General features: G+C 35.7%; 3 protein-coding genes across 5 annotated transcripts; 1 reads left to right on the plus strand and 2 right to left on the minus strand.

Moving 5' to 3' along the window:
- Nucleotides 1-216: 216 nt before the first annotated feature.
- On the plus strand, nt 217-12,230 carry LOC120266996 (agmatine deiminase-like). 3 transcript variants are annotated; one of them, XM_039274670.1, is made up of 12 exons: nt 217-354; nt 507-720; nt 7,226-7,366; nt 7,795-7,908; nt 8,031-8,135; nt 8,202-8,286; nt 8,685-8,740; nt 8,857-8,935; nt 9,573-9,707; nt 10,330-10,565; nt 11,626-11,781; nt 11,894-12,230. In XM_039274670.1, the coding sequence occupies exons 3-12, from the start codon at nt 7,274-7,276 to the stop codon at nt 11,990-11,992; spliced, it is 1,158 nt and encodes a 385-aa protein (XP_039130604.1). In that variant the 5' UTR covers nt 217-354; nt 507-720; nt 7,226-7,273; the 3' UTR covers nt 11,993-12,230. The 3 variants fall into 3 exon arrangements, with proteins under 3 accessions (XP_039130604.1, XP_039130605.1, XP_039130606.1); XM_039274672.1 differs by having other exon boundaries at nt 219-354; nt 8,031-8,126; XM_039274671.1 differs by lacking the exon at nt 507-720.
- A 131-nt stretch (nt 12,231-12,361) lies between these two features.
- LOC120266517 (heat shock factor-binding protein-like) lies at nt 12,362-15,659 on the minus strand. Its single transcript, XM_039274156.1, has 5 exons — nt 15,496-15,659; nt 13,979-14,032; nt 13,489-13,512; nt 13,362-13,404; nt 12,362-12,764 (listed from the first exon to the last, which is right to left on the minus strand). Exons 1-5 carry the CDS (start codon nt 15,532-15,534, stop codon nt 12,634-12,636), a joined length of 291 nt encoding a protein of 96 aa, XP_039130090.1. The 5' UTR covers nt 15,535-15,659; the 3' UTR covers nt 12,362-12,633.
- Nucleotides 15,660-16,785: 1,126 nt separating this feature from the next.
- On the minus strand, nt 16,786-19,848 carry LOC120267906 (calcium sensing receptor, chloroplastic). Its single transcript, XM_039275582.1, has 5 exons — nt 19,243-19,848; nt 18,351-18,543; nt 17,628-17,769; nt 17,422-17,553; nt 16,786-17,292 (listed from the first exon to the last, which is right to left on the minus strand). Exons 1-5 carry the CDS (start codon nt 19,720-19,722, stop codon nt 17,034-17,036), a joined length of 1,206 nt encoding a protein of 401 aa, XP_039131516.1. The 5' UTR covers nt 19,723-19,848; the 3' UTR covers nt 16,786-17,033.
- Between the last annotated feature and the right edge of the window lie 1,633 nt (nt 19,849-21,481).

The raw sequence follows: 21,481 nt of genomic DNA on the forward strand, positions 1-21,481 counted from the left end.
TCAATTTATGTCATTGTCTTTTCTTGCGTACGGGTGCTCAGGTGATCTGAATTTAGACCCTCTTTGGTTGTCACCGTTGTGGATTTTACACTAGTTACAAATTCTCCTTCTGTTTCCAATATTTTGATTGATTTGCTGCTTAATGTGAATCTCTCTTTACTAAAAAACAGAAGGGAGCGCATCATCATCTAGTCAGGGTGCACATGGGGATGAAACGTGGCGCATTAGTAATCAGGGATAAGAAATGCATTAGCTATGTGATACTACCCTGGGGAAGTAACAGAAAGGGAAAGTGGAGGAGAGTTGTGGAGAGAAGTGGCTTTAGTCTTCTAGTGTGAAGGGAAGGCTGAGAAGGTGATATTGCCGTTTGTTATTATCAGCACTTTTTACTTGTTGTTTTGTTAAAAACCTGTGTTATGGTAGTATTGCCATTTGTTATTATTAAGTGTGATCTTTGTTGGACTGCTTGATGTTGTTGTTGAAGACCTTTCAATGAAATCCTGCAGTATTTTGTCCCTGCTCCTTGCTTAGTCAGTTGGCAAATTGTCTGCATTCAGTGATTGAAATTTCCCTGCACCCAGTGGTGCAACACCCTCCTCTTCTTCACCTTCTTCGACCCGCTGTTGCCTGAATTCTCTCCTCAAGACCCATAAATTCCAGCTCGTGAGAGCGTAAGCAAGCTTCCCTGTTTAGTGTTTAGGAGCACTGATTCATCTCCAGGTGAACAACTACTGCAACACTAGACCTCTCATTTCGTACTCTTTTCCATAATATACATATATATATATATATATACATATACATTATTCCAACCTTCTTGACAGACATTTGTAGTTTTGGTGTTTTAGTTTGGAGGATTTTATTTTATTATATTTTATATATTTGTTGGGATCAGTTGTTAGCTTTTTGAAGGTTTGTCAAAATCTAAATCTTTTTCCTCTTGATGTCTTCCTCTTCAAGAGGAAGAAGGAGAAAGATTTCGGAGGCCGACCAAGCTTTTGAGATTTGAAATTTTTTAATTTGGTTTTTTTTAGTAGTTTATTATTAGGATTGGTAAGTTACGAAATACATTTCTTTTTCCTCTCTCGGCATCTCCCTCTACGGGAGGGAGAGAGATTTCGATGTGATCCGACGCCAAGAAAAAAAAAATTATAATAAAAAACACTTTCCCTTAAAATCTATGTTGCTATTTGGTGTTGTTTGTTTTTCATACTTCTTTTGTTAGGTTTTTATTTTTAAGTGACATGTACGAGAGGCCAAATGACCTCCTTCTATTGTTTCTGTTTGGGATTTGAATTTTTTTTTCTTGAAAATGTGGATAAACCACTTCAGTTAAAAGAAGAGCAACACAGTACAGAGAACCAACAAAACCCCTCACACCATAAGGCGTGGATAAGAGCAACCCACAAGACAAAATACAGACCACCTGAGGAAACCCAAGTTTTCCTTAAACCACGAAGCAGGAGGACGGACTAACCCCTGGCTAGGTCGGGCGTCTCCTCGGCAGCAGAGTCCCTACTAACCAACTAACCCCTCGACCCAAGAAACTCGAGGCTGCGTCTGACTGCGGAAATAGAGTCTTCAATTTTCACCTTAGCAGTATCTGCAAGAGCATCGAACCGCGAAAAACAGCATGTGAGTAATACTCGGAATCATGCAATGAGCAGGAAGAATTTTAGTATTAAAAATTCTATCATTTCTTGCAAGCCAAAATATTCCACACTAGCCAAATATTCCACACTAACACCTTAATAACTAAATCCACCGCGAGCCTCGAATTCGGCCTCACAGACTATCGCCAAGAAGACCAAATAAGACGCATCGAATCCGGAGGCCCATGCACTGAAAGTAACCTACAAAAGAACCCCCACACCTCTCGGACATACGGACAATGAATGAACAAATGGTCAACCGACTCAATATCATAATGACACATAACGCACGTTGCAGTCGGGAGTTTGTTACAGCGCCTTACAACCAGATTTTCCAACGATATCACCTTGTTCTTCCAGACCAGCCAATTGAGGATGTTGATTTTCTTAGGGCAATAACTTTTCCACATTACCTCTAGAAAAGAATGGTTCCATCACTATGAACCTATCTCTGGGGGATCTATGTACAGCTGCAACGATCAAGCCTTGAAGATTGTTGGCATTGCCACCATCAAACTGAAGATGTATGATGGCACGATTCAGACTATATAAGAAATCCGACATGTGGAGGGTCTCAAGAGGAATTTGTTGTCTATAGGATAACTTGATGATCTTGGTTGCAAAATTGAAGTCCAGAACAAAATCATGAAGGTAATTTGAGGAGCGCTTGTATGCATGAAAGGAGAAAAGATAGCTGCAAATTTATACATGCTGAAGGGAGAAACTTTGCAAGAAGGAGAAGCTTCAGTTGCCACAAGTGGTCCAAGTGAAAGATGCACAATGACATGGCACAGGAAACTTGGACACATGTCATAGAAAGGAATGAAGATTTTTGCGGAAAGGAATCTACTTCATGGTCTCACAGAGGTAACATTACCCTTTTGTAAACATTGTATTGTGAGCAAGAAGCATCAACTGAAGTTCAACACATCTAATTCTAGAAGCAAATCAATTATAGAATTGGTTCACTCTGATGTGTGGCAAGCACCAGCTACATCCTTAGGAGGAGCAAATTACTTTGTATCATTTATTGATGACTATTTCAGGAGATGTTGGGTGTACCCTATCAAAAGGAAGGCTGATGTGTTTCAAGTCTTCAAATTCTACAAAGCGCAGGTGGAACTTGAATCTGGGGAAAAGATCAAGTGCTTGAGGACTGATAATGGAGGAGAATACACTGGCAAAGAATTTGATGAATTCTGTAAGAAAGAAGGTATCAAAAGGCAGTTCACTACAGCATACACTCCTCAATAAAATGGAGTGGCAGAGCGAATGAACATGACTTTGTTGAAAAAAACAAGAGCCATGATGGGAGCTGCAGGCTTAGATAAGAAGTTCTGGGCAGAAGCAGTCATCACCGCCTGTTATATGGTGAATCGGGCTTCATTAACTACAATCGAGTTGAAAACACCAATGGAGATGTGGACTGCTAAGCCAGTTGATTATTCAAACCTTTAGATATTTGGAAGTCCTATATATCTAATGTACAATACCCAGGAAACTACAAAGCTGAATTCAAAATGCAGAAAATGTATGTTTCTAGGATATGCTGATGGTGTTAAGGGGTACCGCCTGTGGGATCCCACTGCCCATAAGGTTGTAATCAGCAGGATGTTATCTTCATAAAAGACAAAGAACAAGAGTAAGTAGATGGGGAAAGCACTTCAAAAGAAAGCATAGAGACTACAACAATACAGGTAGAAAAAGAAGCTGAACCTACACCAGAGCACGAGTTACAAGAGCCCGTTGAATCTGAAGTTTCAGAAGTTCGGCGGTCAACTCGTACAAGAATGACACCAAGTTGGCATTCTGATTATATTATGGAGGGTAATATTGCTTATTATCTTCTAACTGAGGATGGAGAGTTATCAACTCTTCAAGAAGCACTGAATAATTCAGATATGTCTCAGTGAATGGCAGTAATGGAAGAAGAAATTGAAGCTCTTCATAAAAATAGGACATGGGAACTAGTGTCACTACCACAAGGGCGAAAGCCCATTGACAACAAATGGGTCTACAAGATCAAGCCCAATAATGATGATCAAGTAGATCGTTATCATGCTAAATTGGTGGTAAAAGGATATATTCAGAAGGAAGGTATTGACTTCAATGAAATATTTTCACCTGTGGTTCGACTCACAACAGTCCGAGTAGTCCTGGCAATGTGTGCTACATTCGACTTGCAGCTTGAGCAATTAGATGTCAAAACTGCATTTTTTCATGGAGATCTTGAAGAAGAAATTTACATGCTCCAACCAGAATTGGATTTGAAGAAAAAGGTAAAGAGAACTTGGTTTGCAGGTTGAATAAATCTCTCTACGATCTAAAGCAGGAACCAAAATGTTGGTACAAGAGATTTGATTCCTTCATCATGAGCCTTAGATACAACAGATTCAATACAGATCCTTGTGCATATGTCAAGAGGTTTGAAGAAGAAGATTTTGTCTTTTTTGTTGCTGTATATTGATGACATGTTGGTAGCAGGCCCCAACAAAGATTGCATCAAGGAGTTAAAGGCAGAAGGAGTTGAAGGCACAATTGCTAGGGAGTTTGAAATTAAGGGCTTGGGATCGGCAAACAAGATTCTAGGGATGCAAATTCACCGAGACAAAAAATAATAGGAAGATTTGGCTTTCTCAGAAAACTTATTTGAAGAAGATTTTGCGACGCTTCAACATGCAAGACTGTAAGCCAATTTCTACCCCACTTTTTGTTAATTTGAAGTTATCCTCAAGTATGTGTCCTAGCAGTAAAGAAGAGAGGATGGAGATGTCTCGAGTACCATATGCATCAGCGATGGGAAGCCTAATGTTCGCCATGATCTGTTCAAGACCAGACATTGCATATGCAGTGGGAGTGGTAAGTCGGTACATGGTGAATCCTGGTAGAGAGCATTGGAATATTGTTAAGATGATTCTCAGATTTATAAAGGAAACCTCAGATGTTGCATTATGTTATGGGGGATTAGACTTTATTGTCAGTGGATATGTTGATGCTGATTATGCAGGTGATTCTGATAAAAACAAATCCACTACTGGATATGTGTTCACACTAGCAGAAGGAGCTGTGAGCTGAGTTTTAAAACTGCAGTTAGTGGTGGCTACATCAACGACAGAAGCAGAGTATTTGGCAGCTACACAAGCCAGCAAAGAAGCAGTGGATTGAAGATGGTGTTGGAAGAACTCGGGTACAAACAAGAGAACATCACTCTATATTGTGACAACTAGAATGCATTGCATCTTGCAAGAAATTCAGCATTTCATTGAAAAACAAAATATATCAGAGTTCAGTACCACTTCATTCGTGAGAAAGTAGAAGAAGGTACAGTGGACATGCAAAAGATTCATATCACGGATAATCTAGCAGATTTCATGACAAAAGCAATCAACGCAAACAGATTCATATGGAGTCGATCCTCTTGTGGTCTGACAGAAACGTAAGCAACATAGAATGGCAAGGTAGAAAGAATGGTGTAAAGATCTGATTGTCTTTCAATCAAATCTTCAAGTGGGAGAATTGTTGACCCAAACCAATTATCATACTCCACCAACATGGAAGGGCAAGGATGACTTTTTTTATTTCTGTCATGACTTGGTGGTAGGTGGAGAGAGTTAGTGAGGGAATATTTTATATTATTTGGGGTTAGGTGCCACCTACCCCATCAATGTGAGCCTTTGGATCAAAATGATCCTAGCCCTTTGTTTGTTAGGTGGAGGGCTATATAAACCCCATGACAATTGTAGAGACACGCAAGTGAGAGTGAGAAAATTAGAGAGAAGAAGGGTGATAAGTGTGAGAAAATATTCTGAGAGTTAGTCTGTTCTCCTAGTATAAAAGATGATACTTGTTTTCTCCTTATTATTAGAGAGAGTTTGTAACTCCTGAAATTTTCTCACTTAGTAATTTTTTTCTATCCTTGCCCGTGGTTTTTACCCTAATTATTTAGGAGTTTTCCACATAATATCTTTGTGTCTTTTATTTTTCAGCATTATTCTTATATATTTTGCTACAGTATTACTATATTCAGTCCTATATTTCCCCACAATTCGGTCACAAAACCTTCCTGAAACAATTTAAGCAATGCATAACAAGGCGAATCAAGCACAGAAGGACCATATGTTGTCTCAATTGCCTTTGCTAAAGAATTCCAAGAAGAAACGACACCAGATTTTTGCAACATTTGAAACCAAGGCACAACTGGACCATCGAAATATATAGTAGCCACCTTGAGCCAATAAGCATCAGATATGTCATAATAATCGAAGAATTGCTCAACTTGAAATATCCACTGAAGTGCATTAGAGCCATTAAATCGAGATAAATCCATCTTGGCAGATTGCCAAGGAGAATTGTTCTGAGATCTGAATTCAGTAAGGGCTCCTGAACCAACTGGTGTAATGGGTGGATGAGAAGAAGAAGAAGAAGAAGAAGAAGCTATAGATTGTTAAGCCTGCAATGATTCCATACACTTAACAATAGAGGTTAAATATTGTTTAATTAAAGACAACGGTTCATCCTTAGCTCTGTCTTTTTCTTCTTTTTGATCCAAAACAACCATAACAGTCTCCATCTTAGCTGAAAGCTCTTTGAGACGACTATGTTCAGCGATAGGTTGAGATCAACAACGAAAGCACCAAATGTAATAAATATTAACAGCAAGAGACAATTTCTCAACTCAATCAACAAATCAACAGCTAGAACAGAGAGATTCACACTGAATAGAACTTCTAGTTCACATCAATGTAATGAAAAAGTTCAACAAAAAAGACTGAAATCTCATAGATCTAGTCAATAGAACGGCATTCAAGCTAAAGACAGGAAATAAACCCATATCAAACATCACATACATTCTCAGCTATTGATAAACTGAAATCAGTTCAAGCTTCACACCTTAACAACAATAATGCAATGAAAGTAAGATAACCAAACCCAATGGAGATCCCCATTGAGTTCCTCTCTCCTCTCCGCAGAGATGAGCCCTAGTTCCTTCTTTTTAGATAATCCTTCCTGTCCTTCCCTCCAGTCTATTTAAGTCAACAATAGTAGTCACTGAGGCAAGTATTCCTCTGCCTATCTCTCTTCTTTTGCCCAGATTCAATCTCCGCCTTTGGATCAGTATCACAACCATTCATCCCACCATCCACTTGGCGATCACCTATTTCGGCTTCGATGATTGATTTATCATTTATCCCCCTGCAATTCAATACCAATGTTCTTCTCTTTGACTTCCTTGATTGCTACCTGTCCATCATTGATTTGAGCATTTCTCAATTTATAGGGCAGCATAACATTTCCAAATTGATTTGATGTGTGAATCAACTACCCCTTTTCTCATGAATTTGATGAATGGTGATTTGATGAGACAATCAAGTATTCCTACTCACATGGATTTAATGAGGGGTTTATTCCCTTTATAAACCACTTTATAAATATTCTGTAAAATAATTTTTTTTGGATTATAGCAAAAGTTTTTTAATTTGAAATTATACTTTTCTTTTTTTAAAAAAAGAAAAAGATGACGATGACATTCACGCCATCTAAACCAAATTTTACTAGAACTCCTGTTGGAACAGTGCGAAGCCCTAGCCGTCGTTTCCGTGGCTGCTGGATCGGGGGTAACGATGACGAAGGATCTGGAGAGGAATCCGGTGTTGCAGGGTTACCGAATGCCAGCAGAGTGGGAGCCCCATTCTCAGTGTTGGATGGGCTGGCCAGTAAGTATTCTCGAAATTCATTTCAGCTCTCCCTTTTATTCATCCAATTTTTACTGTTTTTCTTGACCTTGATCTTTCTTTATTTATCTGTATAAAGTTTCAGCCTTGAATTCAAATTAGGACGATTGGCATGGGACTCTTGTCTTTCTTTGGATTGTTTTTCTTTTTTTTCTTTTCTAATAATAATAATAATACTACTAGATTTTGTGGTCAATGACCTCTTCCTTTGATTTTGCTTGGAGGCTCGTTGACTGTGTATTTTTTTTAAAAAAATAAAATAAAATAAAATAAAAGAAATGGTTTATTAAAAGAGAAGAATCACACGACATGAATATTAAAGAATACTTCTTTGCATGTGAAGATACTTGCAAGCAAGATTTTTTTTTTTTTTTAGAGTTGTTGACGTTGATGTTGCATTTTGTGCTCAGGAACGCCCGGATAATTGGCGAGACAATGCTTTTTATGCTCAGCAAACATTTGCTCAAGTGGCAACTGAGATTTCAAAGTTTGAGCTAGTCACTGTGTGTGTTAGTTCTCAACAGGTAGTACTTCTTTTCATACTTATGTTTAATGTTTTTTTTAATGTTCAAAAGATAAAAGATTGGTTTTGTTGTTTCTAAGTTCTGACATTTATTTATTTATTTCTGATAACTGTTGACTCTAGTATTTAAATGGATATGAGCGGTTGAGGGGTTTGGCTAATGTCAGTGTGGTGGAGATGAGTACTAATGATGCCTGGCTCCGTGATACAGGACCTACTGTGAGCTTGGTTTCTTCTCTCTCTCTTTGTGCATGATGCTTTGGCATATCCATCTGTTAATTATTTTTGGTGTAGTTTGTTGTGCATGATGGGAAGTCAAGTTCAAAACACCAAAAAAATCAAGTTGCTGGCATTGATTGGACCTTTAATTGCTGGGGTGGTAAGCTCTTCAGATTGTTTTGTCCTTTTTTCGTTACCAATTTGGTAGGATAACAAATATTTAATTTATTCTTGACTGTTCTCTGTCTGTGTTGGAAAACTTAGATTATAAAGGCTGATGTAGAAACTGAAAATGGTCTATTAATAGGTCATTATGATCCAGGCTCAATGGAAAATGATCTATTGTTGTTTCTTAGGTGTTTTTCGTTGTTGAATTAATGTCTGATAATATTTTACTGACTATTAGATTTGTGTTTGTACTTTTGAATACACAATGGTTCTGATTAGGAAAATTTTGACTAATACAAAAGTATGTCATGGTTCTTTCTGTTTCAGTTATATCTGAGGTGACATCATATAATGCATGGGGAGAATTAATTTAATTTTGGTGATTTTCAGGACCAGAGGAGGGTTGTTACAGTGACTGGAGTCTTGATGTTCATGTTGCAAAAAAGGTCAGTTAAGTATGTTGAGAAGTTGAAAGGTTGTTTTTTTGTCTTTTTTTGTTGTTTTGTTTTGTTTTGTTTTATTATCATTATTATTATTATGTTGTTTGAATTTTCTTGTTTAGGTTTTGGAATTGGAGAGATCGCCTCGGTTTCTAAATCCAATGGTTTTGGAGGGTGGGAGCATTCATGTAGACGGAGAAGGTTATGTATTGTGACCAATGACAATTTCTAATGGTGTTTTGGGTTGCGCACTTCAATTAATTTTTATTTGTTAATATTTAAATTTTCTGGTATCTTTAAGTATGTCTTTAAGCAAACTTATGCAGCCTTGCGTGCAATTGAGCTAAAAAGATAAATTTGTTTTGTATTTTTCTTTCTGCTTGCATCTAATTCATTGTCTTTTTGTGTTATACATTTACTTTCCTGCCCTTGAAACTGTCATCTTTGTTGTTTTATATTTTTCCTTCCAATTGGTCTTCATTATCAAATTGGGCTTCGCCATAATGGAACTTTTTGATAGCCCCTTTTGATGCTGTTGAAATTTAATTTCCCCCTATCTTCAGGTGTCCTTAAAAGTTTACTGCTTTTACTTGAGTTGCCTTTTGATGATTGGCCTTGAATTATAAGATCATATTTTCTTTATATCTAACTTGCGTTTGCCCCATACTGACTATCAGCTTATCTATGCAAGATTTATATGTCTAATTTGGTTATACTAATGAATTTTCTGGGGAATTTTTTTTTCAAGTATTATGCATTTAAATCTTCTCGCCATTTAATGTCTCATCTAAATTTATTACTAATGCTTTTAAGTTTGTTTTGTTATTAACCACAACAGGTACTTGCATTACAACTGAAGAGTGCTTATTGAATCCAAATAGGAATCCACATATGACTAAGGAAGAAATTGAGAATGAGTTGATGTGTTATCTTGGAGTTGAAAAAATCATTTGGTTGCCCAGAGGACTCTATGGTAATTCCACACTGCTCTTGTTATATATTAGTATGGTTTTACTAAGTTGAGCTTTTTGTTTCGGGATAACAACTTGGCTGTTTTGAGAAACTCTGCACACTTTTTGAATTATTTATTGGCTCTGTGCCCTTAAGCCCTAAACCCGTAATATTGCTATAGTGGATTATCCTAGTCAGATTTTGATGCAAGAAAATCTAACTGGGATAAAATATAAGCTTATGTAGAATGAGTTTACAATGCAAATTCATCTGCCACCATGCAATGTCAGTCAATCAGCAATTCTATATATTTGCAAAATTCTTTTTTATTCTGCATTTTTTATGATTAGCATGATAGTTTTTCAGTTAGTTATACTCCACCAAACAGCACTGTTTCTATTTAATAATTGCAAAAGAGGATGGAAAAATGTGTAGGACAGGTAATTCTTGATCTGCCACATCTTCGAAGCTTTACAAAAATAAAAAATAAAAAATAAAAAATAAATTCAAACCATATTTAGATTTCCTTTCTGCCTAGCTTTCTATGTTCCTTCTTGATTGGGTTTGACTTTTTAGGTGCAATTGAATTGCATATTAGTCCCTTCCTTGGTTTTGACTGATATTGCTCTTACTCCTGTGTGTAGGTGATGATGATACCAATGGTCATGTTGATAATATGTGCTGTTTTGTGAAGCCTGGGATGGTGCTTTTGTCATGGACTGATGATGAATCAGATCCTCAATATGAAAGGTCGTTGGAGGCTATCTCTGTTCTATCCAGCACTACCGATGCCAAAGGCAGAAAATTAAGTGTCATCAAGCTCCATGTACCTGGGCCACTTTATATGACAGAGGATGAAGCAAAAGGGGTTGACAATTCAGTAAGTGTTATTATACATATTTTTCACAATTTAGCATCCTTGCAAACTTTCCCTCTATGGATTTCTTTATCATATTGTGGTTATTTGACTTGGTGCATTTTTATGTAACAAAAGGTTGTACTTGATCGCGTTCTAAATGTTAAATTTGTGAGATACATTATTTTTCTATCAAGATTTGTCAGAATAGTTGGGTGCAGTAATTTATGAACAATGTATAACACTACAATGGTTACCCATAGTCTCTTTTTATATATAAAGTTCTCCTACTAATAGTACTCAAGTTGAATCTTATATGGTTATGTTTTAGGGTGATAAACTTTAGTGCAGAATACCTAGGATCATGTTTTTCTAAGTACTTAAAATGTTCAAATATTAAGTTAGAGTGGTGGTAAAATAAACCTGAAGTGCTTTGTAGTTAAAGCAAATTATGTAGAGAAAACCTAGAACAAGAGGGAAATTTATGCAAAAAAAAGGCGTTAATGCCATTGGTAGTAATATTCATAGACATTACTTGAAAAGTTTATTATTAATATTCAATAGTTCAAGATCAAATAGCCTTAAATTTTAAATTGTAACCTAACTTAGCTAAACCACATCCAGATGCTATTCTGAAACCAAATATGATAAGACTATCCTAATCTTAACCTTAATTCATGTCTTTTTATGTTTGTAGACCACGATCATGTGATTTTTCCAATTTTATTTTTCCACACGTACTTCATGATTAATATCATTATGAATAATCATTCGATGACGTAGTTAGAAGATCATTAACATTTGATGTTTCTGAATTATATCAAATAGGATAGATCAGGAATCAATAAAACAAATAGTATAATTCATTCTCAAACCTTATCACCAGGAGGTTAGCCTTGCCCTGTTGTACACCCAGTGCACATGTGGCATGTATATATACCAGCCTATTCGTCCAAATTATATAGCGAGAGTATTGCTTTGTCAATGGTGTGGTTTTGAAGCATAAATGACTACAGGCTTTTGGAAGTTTTTATTATCTCATTTTTGGTTTCATTCTGATGCTAAAATATCCATTGAACTGGAGGGAAATGCAAAACCAAGGCTGGTTGGTACAAGATTAGCGGCTTCTTATGTAAACTTCTACATTGCCAATGGAGGAATCATTGCACCAGCATTTGGGGATGAAAAGTGGGATAAGGAAGCCTATCAGGTTCTCTCGTCTGTGTTCCCTGATCATGAGGTAAGAGGCGGACTAGCTATAGCTTTGTTTGATTTTGATTAATCGTTACCGTTTAGTACTATCATTACGTGTAATTTTAATTGTAGCTGGTTCATTACATGATGGTGCGCAGGTTGTAATGATTGACAGTGCGAGGGAAATATGTTTAGGAGGCGGGAATATACACTGCATAACTCAGCAACAGCCGGCTCCTCGTATCATCAAAGAATGAGAACTGAATTTGATGAGATGGATCAAAACTCATTGTTTGTTATAAGTAAATTATATTCGGAAAGCAATTGAGAGCTGTTTAATGAATGCACATAAACAGCTTGGTTTGCTTGTTTTGGGGAAGTATTACTGCCAAGGTGTATGTAGATACTGTGTTATTTCTGATCCTTGATTGTTCAAAGGGCCTTCAGCAATGTTGAAGATGTCGTCACCCTTTTAAATGAATTTTCATCCTTCAATGCTTGCAATAACCAATACTTTTAGGGGTATACATACAAAAAGAAGTTACTAAAGATATTTGATAATTTGAGGTTTATAATAATTTATGATTTAAACTGTTCTTTGCAATATGAATGCCTGAGACTCAAGAAATTAAACTGTTTACTTACAGCACTTATGAAGTAAATAAATAAAAATTTGTGATAAAGAAACATTTGGAGAGAATTAATACAATTTGTAAGATAAGAAAAGTCTTATGCTTGTACAAACCCTTGAAGAATATGATGATAGGGGAATGAAAGCCCTAAAATTTGATTTTGATAATTGTACAAACTGGTAAACTGGTGCAAACTAGAACTCTTAACAGAAACAATTTATCCTCCAGAGATAACATGAGATCCTTTGAGATTTCAAATATCATTTTCAATCTGTTCCTTCAGATGGCTTAGTCTCCTCTGGTGTTGTTGCCTTTACTGCACCATCCATGCCCATTTCAGCTTTGAGGTGATTGATGCTCTGCTCCAATTCATCTATCTTGTTTCCCATTTCATCTAGTACATTGCAGTTAAGAAAACAATATGCACAGGTTTCTCCTAAAAACAAAGCAGCTGATGGGACAATGTTAATTACTACTGTACTGACCACGCAACATTGGTGATGCAATCGGACATACTGATTATAACCTTCATGCTTCATATCATTGATCATTACTTTAATTTTGTCAAAAGAAATAGTGGTGTATCAACAAGTCAACTGCTAATCTTCTCCCAAGCCATGGAGAGAGTGATTATATAGAGTAATCCTATTAAGAATGAGCCCTTGCAATTATGCAAACAAATGAGAAATTCATTTTCCTCCGTTAACATGGAAGTTAATCATGACTGCTTAAAGATACAGCAGCCATGATAAATTTATCATCAGCCTTTTGCATGCGGGAATAAGATCAACCTTGGGTATGCTTGGTTGCAAGGCAAAGCTAAATTTATCATCTTGGTGGGTAAAAGATCTCCAAAATCTAAAACATAGTGAAGAAAGATAGTATTTTAAGGACTTTAGTGGCTCAACAAGCCTTTGACCCTTAGTGAACATCTTAGAAATATTCAAAATAAGCAACACAAAATGCAGATTGCTGCAATTTGCAAAAAGGATATTCTTTGAAATAATGCTATCAGACATTGACTGGAACCTATTTTGCTGCAAAGACAATTATATATTTAACAAAGGATATTTTACATAATTCAAGTTCAAACAAACACCTTACCAGATAAGAGAACTCACCATCTGTACAAGGAGATTTTGCACCTACAGAAAAACACAGAACAAAAGCAAGCTAAGTCAATTTTTTGTTAAAAAAGAAAAGACACAAGTGTGAAATTACATAACTACAAGAGCATACGAAGTCAACTTCCACAAATAAGCAAAAGAAATTAAAAAAAAACATTAAAATATTTTTTTTTCTTAAGGAAAAAAACTAGCTGATGGTTTAATATGAATAATATAACTATCGGTGACCATCATAAATTGCAATTATCCTACATTTTGTCAGCCAATGTACTAAATGGATCATAAATTCTCGTTATAAGAACTCCCACTTCTTACTCTTTCCCTAAACATGTGTTGAAAGTAGCTCTGGATTGTACACAGACAAAACCAAATGAGGAATTCAAATTCCTTGAAAGTTGAAAGAGTTTTAGGTATTGTTAAGCATGCCTTTTAACTAGACAACAAGCCCATGATAGGAAAATAGAGAAACAATGAAAGAACTTACAAATTGCGTCATATCTGCTGTACTTTGTTTCAGATCTTCTGATCCTTGCTCCTCCTGCAACAGATGAATAGATCAAGTCAGTCACAAATATAGAATAATCAATAGATCCATAACAACTATAGGAGAAATCACCATCCAAAGTCAAGGAAAAGAAGATCAAACAACCAACCAACCAGAGATGTGAAAATTGGAAAAACATGGAAAATTTCAGGCAAGAATTTTTCAAAACATTTCCAATAAATCAGCATGTTGCATCAAAACTACCTAACTAATGCAAGTTCACATATATTAACAAAAACCTCGTACACAAGTTATCATTTTAATAAGCTAAAGCTTTTCAAGCAAATAGTCATTGACAGACCCCCTCCCAAATTTTTTGGTAACGCTTAAAAGAATTCACAGCTAGCTTTACATCATTTACTCAAGAACACCTCTTTTCATTAACCCAATAATTCTACTCCGCCGTTGCGACTTCTTCTGTTATTCAAATATCATATTCATCAATAATTCTTTTCAACAACCTCTTTTTTTTTTAGCAAAATAAGACATTTTTGTTAAAATAACAACAGCCATACTTGACACATTACATGTTCATTTGAAATCTTCTCCACGAGCCTCTCCAAAAGACCTATTTAACTAATGTAGTCCAAACAATTTACTGCCGCCCATAATGTTACTACAAATCCTCCTCAACTATGTTTCCCTTGTTGAATGACATATATTACACTTAGAAGAGTAAGACTTCTCCTTGTCAAAATATCTTCTTTGTGGGATTATGAAGTAATACCACCATAGTCTTAATAATGGTCTGTAAAAGGACTGTCAAGTCTAATGCTAAGAATCTAATGCTGGTATTGAATTAGGATCATAAACAAGGCTCCAGGTATTCTAAACAAAATTGCCTCCATCGAACATCAGACAACACAACCATAATCTCCCAAGATTCAATATACAGAATATGCTTAACATGGTCAAACCCAAACAAAAAACCTTTCCATTTCAGTCTGGAGGATTATAACCTCTTGTTTAGTATTAGCTCACCTTGTTTTCTTGATTGCAAACATCCATGTCTTCTTTCCTTATATCATTTTGACCATAAAAGAATGATGCATTCCAAATTGATTCTTTTATAGAGATTAAGTAATTGATTTGGAAAATAAGATATTCTTGAGATTGTATGCCCAAGAATGAGAAAGAACAGTGACAACATCATCATTATCACACAAACCAGCTCATTCCTGCTATTGACCTTCAAATTCCAATACCAAATACTTATGGAAATCCTTAAATCAAGTCACAAAACCAAGCCTAACAAAGGGATCCCTCAAACCTTACAATCCACAAATCTTTAGTCATAGCATATAAAAATCTTAATTTCTCTTGACCAAATGATTAAAGTAAAAAATAAAAATAAAAGGCTTAATCCAATGACTTCAACAACCCCAAATTCTCACAGTTGTTCAAGAGAAAAAGATTCAGAAAAGAAAATATCAACAGATTTAGCAATCAAGGCAAACCTTGGCAGATCCGAGATTAGAACCTGGAGATTTATCCATGTTTGGGATTTAGGAATGGGAGGGATGAGGAGCTGGGCAAGCTTGGATGGACGTCTCCCTCCACACAAAAGGGCCTTGTTTGCCAAATGTACTCTGCCTGCCAGAGATGCCTCACTGAATGGAATAGAAAAAAAAAAAAGTAAAAGTAAATAAATTAAAAAAAAAATATATATATATATATATAGAAAAGTAACTCTGTGCGCCCACAGACGAACACAGTAACTTTTAACAAAGAAAAGTAACTACGTGGATGTTCGTAGGTCCACGGACAAGCACAATAATCTTTAACATGCTACAGTGAGAATTAATTATGGGTTAATTATGAATTAGTTGAGTTGATAAATTATATATGAATGTGATGACAAATGTCGTTTGTTCACAGGACTTTTGAGTTATTGGATTTTTCATTAATATCGAATTAATGATTTAGCTGTATAACATAACCCATTGCTTTTATACTTCCTCACATATATACATATATAGCATGTGAAGTATTATATAATATAGCATATTCATCTACATTTAATTAAACATCCGATTTGATTATACTATATTTTAAAATTTATATATTTCTAATTACATTATATCTGGAATTTCACTATTACTTAAGTGAAAAAAATATATATTATATTAAATATTTTGAAAAATAAAAATAAAAATAAATATTAAAAATAGATATATGGAATAAATAACTTTAACCTAATTTTTAATTATAAAAATAATTAAACGAAAATGAAAGAAAATTTTGAAGGTGTTTCTTCCAAGAATAATTTTGATTCTCATTTTATGTTATCCATTCTTAAAAAAAATTTCCTTTTTTTTAATTTATTTAAAGGAAAGTTTTAGATATGAAACCGAAAGAAAATGTATTCTAAAAGAATTCATCTTTTTGTTTTTAAATAACCCATTGCTTTTATACTTCTTCACATGTATACATATATAACCATTTACTTGGTTATATTTTTTTCCAAAAAAAAGAACAAAATTACTCGGCTATATAAAATAGTTTCACTTTAGTTATTAAATATTAATTTTTAAGTGAAATTAATGAAATGGGAGATAATATGACCAACATCCGTGCACATTTGATCTAATTTTACCCACATTCATTTTAAGGAAAAAAAGCAGAACACATGCAGGCTGATAAACAAGACATAAATCATATCTAGTTCATACTGAAATAAAGGCTAAGATAATGCACCCATATCTCATTCCATAGAATTGCAATTTCTCAATGAAAGATTCAAATCATACATAAAATTTTAAATTTGCACACTGTGGCAAAACATGCACTATTAGCATAAGAAAAACAATTGCATTTATATATCATGCAGCTAACAGATATTTTTGGTTGAATGGAATACATCCAGAAGAAAATGGAAGGGACTCAAAAGAAGATTACATTAAAAATACACGTATTTTTCATGTACAGAACAGAGGCCACAAGAGACTTGGTTGAGGAGAGCATCATGTTGAGGTGATTTTCCTTCAAGAAATCCTCAGTTATCAACACTCCCTGGAAGAAGTTTCTGATTTGATTGCACAGCAGCTGAACTTGTCGTTCCAAATCGCGTTCTAGATGCAGGAATGATCCTCGAAGGAGACAGAATCTCAGCTATGGACACATTGTATGATGCTGTCCCTAGACGACTTTGCAACCACCCTCTGCTCCCAGAAAACCCATCTGTCATGACCCAACTGTTTTTGAAGCCAAGACTGGTGAGTGCCCTAGCAACAACTTTTGCAGTACCAGAGTATCTGCAAATTCCAATGGACATCAAATTTGAGAATAGAATGAGAAAAGTACTAATAAGATCCTAATTTGAATTCATCATCATGATAGAACACATTGAAGTTTGCATATAAGCACAGTGGAAAGGAACCTACGAGTCCATGATGACAATGTTGGAACCTTTATTGACTCTCTTGAGATAAGAAATCTTCAACGCAACAATTTCAGCTTCAACTTTCTTTGAATCCCTTACAAGGTTTTTAATCTTGCTTGGGAGCTCCTCTACACTACATGTTAAAAAAAAAAGTGTTTGTAAAAGAGAGGAAAGGAACACACTAGTACTAATCTCAGGAGTACTTACGGGATTGATATCATCTTGTTCTTAGCACTTGGTGGAAGGACAGGAATACCAGCCTTGTTCTTGTCCTTCTCTGATCTTATATCGATCATTAGATAGTTTTGGGTAGAAATCAAGTCAAGAGCTTGAGCAGGAGTCAGATTGCCTAGACAATGCAGAAAGCAAGAAAATTGCAATGATACTTTCAGCAAGCAAGTAATAATTAACAAACTACAAACATGATTAAAATTATATATAGTTGTCATGGTATTCACATTTTTTGATAAGCGAGAAAGAGTAGTAATAATAATAATAATAATAATATTATTATTATTATTATTATTATTATTATTATTATTATGATATATTATTATTATTATTATTATTATTATTATTATTATTATGAGATACCTACAAGCATGCAGATATGAATCATAAATAACTTGATATAGGTGATCTTGGGTCCACTAGTTTTGAGTATGAGTCTCACATGCAAAGTAGAACTTTAAATTTAGCATAGAAAGGTAAAAACTCAGACCATGTCTTTCATTATTGATTATAGAAAGTCAAATTAGTTTAAGGCCATGAGCTTTTCAATTGTTACTTCTCCATAAATAATTAGAACATGGTCTTATGAGTTGAGTGGGATTGTAAGTCTTCAAGTTTCTTAGTGAATATAACTTAACTTGAAATGCTCTCAAAGGCATAAGAACAGATTATGCAGCATTTCAGTTATAGGTATGTTACCTTTATAACCGCGGAAGTTGACAGAAACAACAGACCAAATTGGTGGAAGAATAAGGTATGCGATAAATAATGCTCCAGCCGAAACAACAATCACTGAAGGATCAGCGGATGAGATTGTTTGCACTGTTGCTGAAGCTATAGGCTTTGCCCCTTCTACTACTTTGCCAGTTTGCTGAGCTGCACCTGCAAGAGTCTACTAGAAACAAAACTCCATTATCATAATGACAAACTAAAGAAGAATAACATTATCGAGGATAAGCCAAAACTTGTTAGAATCCACAATTTGCACCATAAATTCTTCAGCTATTTGCAAAATGTAAAGTTTAATTTCATAATAACAGAAAATGGCAAACTAAAAAAGAATGAGAGTTTTTGAGATAAGCGAGAAAACCACAATTTGCATACTAAAATTATCAATTTTGTTAGGAAAGCTGCAATCTTTAATTCACAATAACATCCATAACAACAACTAGAGAAGATCAATAGCTTCCAAAATCAGTAAAAACCTTCAAAAGGAACTCCACGTTTTGCATACTAAAATGATCAATTATTAGAAAATTATATTCTTCGATTTCAGACAAAAAGAGCCCGCATCATTGCCATATTGGAAAACTAGATAAGACCAAAACTTATAAAGGTAAACCAAAAATCTATACAACATTTGAAAGAAAATCTACAGCGTACTAGAATCATTAGCAAATTGTAATCTTTTCAACTTCATAATAAAACAAGTCCAACATCATTTCCATGTTTGTGTGGAAATCCATAGATAAGCTTAGCTTAAATTTCTCTTCAAATACGTACTCATGTTGGCAATGGAGCTATAGCGCCGTTAATCAAAGGGGGAAGTATGGAATCAAGTAACAAATAGAAGAAAATCTAGTGAAAGAACCTTAGCAGCAGTGATAACCGGGGAGGGATCCACTCCAGCGCTCTGGAGAGCCTCAGTAGCCTGCTTCGCAGCTTCAGAAACAACAGGAGAAGCCACCTTCAAAGCCTCATCACCAGCACTCCGCAGCACTGGCAGCGCTGCATCGATCCCAGGCTTCAAGACATCAACAAGAGTCTTGATTACAGACTGGGAGAAATCCAAGGCCTTGGATCCCACATCCTGCACCTGATCTATCGTCTCCTCAACCTTGGTCAGGGACGAGACGATGTCGTCTTTGGCGAAGGAAAGGGCTTTGGCCTCGGAGCTGGAGCTAGAGACAAGAGCGATGATGGAGTAGGAAGTGGAGGATGGGGAGAAGAGAGAAGGAGGGTGGTGGTGCTTGGGGGAATGAAGCTTGGAATTGGTTTTCAGTGGAGAAGAGGAAGGAGGAGGCTTGGTCATGGCTACGGCTCTCAAGGCCATTGCCATTGCCATCGCCATTGTTGCAGCTCGTCGAGCTCGAGTGACCACTGAGCTTAGGGTTGGTCCCTTTGATGTTGGATGGCAGTGATCCAGTGGATGATGGAGGCTTCTAATGTTCAACTAGTTGGTTATATTATGTGATTCGGAGTGAAGGTGAGGAAATGGATATTGGGTGGTGTTTGCCAGGTCCTAAAAGCAAAAATGAACACTAATTATTTAATTATAATTAAAAATTGTGAAAATTACTGTTCAGCTCTCAGTTATATTTTACATTCCCTTTAACCCCCGCCGGTAAGTTGAAGTGGGTCCATGATATAAAATTCCTTTTTTGCCCTTGCAAAAGGAGTGAAAAATGGCGCCCAATCATATCATGTCCGAACTTTATGCATAGTTTTCCAATGCCTCCTGCTTGCTTTTTCTCAAACAAAGTTTAGGGTGCTCATATCTTGTTCTTCTTGTTCTTGTTCTTATTCTTGTTCTTCTTTTTCTTCTTCTCATTTGGTGTACTCAATTTTAGCTCTTCCGATTAAATTATGGAGAGTTTTTGTGCTGTTGCTAGATACAAGAGGATCGAGTCGTAAGCGTCCGAGGACGGTGAGTTGCGTTTTAGCCATTGCCACCCTTCCGGTCCGCAAGTTGTGTTGTAGCCATTACCACGCTTCCGGTCACAATCGCAGATCGTGCAATGAATCTGTTGCCGAGTAGGCATTGTGTATATACTTCTTAGTATTGTTTAAATATTGAACTTTAGATTTAAATATATCTGTTATGGTTTAAATATTGGCTTCTATGTTTAAATTTGTTCTTTTATCGTTTAAACTGTATTTTTATCCGCTTAAAATATACAACGCGATGGTGGCAGCGGTCTCCAAGCGTAATTAATGCACGCTCGGTTACCCAAGCGTTTCCACTGCCGTCGCACATAAAAATCGGAAGCCGAAGCGGCAGCAGGCTGTTGGATTTCGCAGTATAAATGGGAAGGAAGAACCATTTCGTTGAACATACTCTACTGGCGCAACCACTCCTCTTCCTCTTCCTCTTCTTCTTGTGTGATGGTCATCCTGTCGAGTCAAACATTTGGTGTTCACGACATTCGCTCCATTCAAACCACATTTTTTAGATCATAGACTTTTTACAGGACGTGTCATGATTGTTTTCCTCTTGTCATCCCTAAACAGCCTGTAGGTGAAAACTTTCTTTTTCTTGCCCAAGTCGAAATGCTCGCCTTCTTTCTCTACTCTACGGGTAAGCAATGACGGAAGTGCGTTTCGCCTTGGGTCAAGGAAAGAAAGTTTCACTTACAAGTTGATTGCGGATGATTAACAAAAGAAGGTTCATCACATATCCTTTAAAAAGAACTTGATCTATAAAAAAATGTGGTCTGACTGGAGCGAGTGTTGTGGACACCCTATTCAAAGGTGTACTTGATCTATAAAGCAATGATTGTCCGTGATGGTTACGTCGTGCGTTAAACGGAGAGTTTGAAGCTTAAACAGAGAATTTTTGTATTGTCTTACATTCTATTTTTATCAGAGATTTGTATTTTAAGTGAAGGTCATTTGTAATTACGCTAATATTTAATAATAAAATGAATGTTGTATTGTATTGTATTAAATGTATTTTTATCAGAGATTTATATTTTAAGTACATTTCATTGTAATTACGTTGATACTTCATAAGAAAATGTTAAACTGAGAAAATGAAATTTAAACAGGGCAAAATAAAGTTAAAGGGAATGAATGTTATCAGAGATTTGTATTTTAAGTTGATATTGAAT

The sequence above is a fragment of the Dioscorea cayenensis genome, chromosome 8, assembly GCF_009730915.1.
Source record: "Dioscorea cayenensis subsp. rotundata cultivar TDr96_F1 chromosome 8, TDr96_F1_v2_PseudoChromosome.rev07_lg8_w22 25.fasta, whole genome shotgun sequence".
In the NCBI taxonomy this organism is placed as follows: Eukaryota; Viridiplantae; Streptophyta; class Magnoliopsida; order Dioscoreales; family Dioscoreaceae; genus Dioscorea; species Dioscorea cayenensis.

Coding starts and splice junctions, on each gene's coding strand:
- LOC120266996 (XM_039274670.1), top strand. CDS start 7,274: ATGACGAAGGATCTGGAGAGGAATCCGGTGTTGCAGGGTTACCGAATG. Junction 9,708..10,329: donor GTTGCCCAGAGGACTCTATG/GTAATTCCACAC, acceptor TCCTGTGTGTAG/GTGATGATGATACCAATGGT. Junction 11,782..11,893: donor CTGTGTTCCCTGATCATGAG/GTAAGAGGCGGA, acceptor GATGGTGCGCAG/GTTGTAATGATTGACAGTGC.
- LOC120266517 (XM_039274156.1), bottom strand. CDS start 15,534: ATGGATAAATCTCCAGGTTCTAATCTCGGATCTGCCAAG. Junction 13,513..13,978: donor CAGCAGATATGACGCAATTT/GTAAGTTCTTTC, acceptor GTTTTTCTGTAG/GTGCAAAATCTCCTTGTACA. Junction 12,765..13,361: donor TGATAGCATTATTTCAAAGA/ATATCCTTTTTG, acceptor ACTGCAATGTAC/TAGATGAAATGGGAAACAAG.
- LOC120267906 (XM_039275582.1), bottom strand. CDS start 19,722: ATGGCGATGGCAATGGCAATGGCCTTGAGAGCCGTAGCCATGACCAAG. Junction 18,544..19,242: donor CGGTTATCACTGCTGCTAAG/GTTCTTTCACTA, acceptor TGTTTCTAGTAG/ACTCTTGCAGGTGCAGCTCA. Junction 17,554..17,627: donor AACAAGATGATATCAATCCC/GTAAGTACTCCT, acceptor TTTAACATGTAG/TGTAGAGGAGCTCCCAAGCA.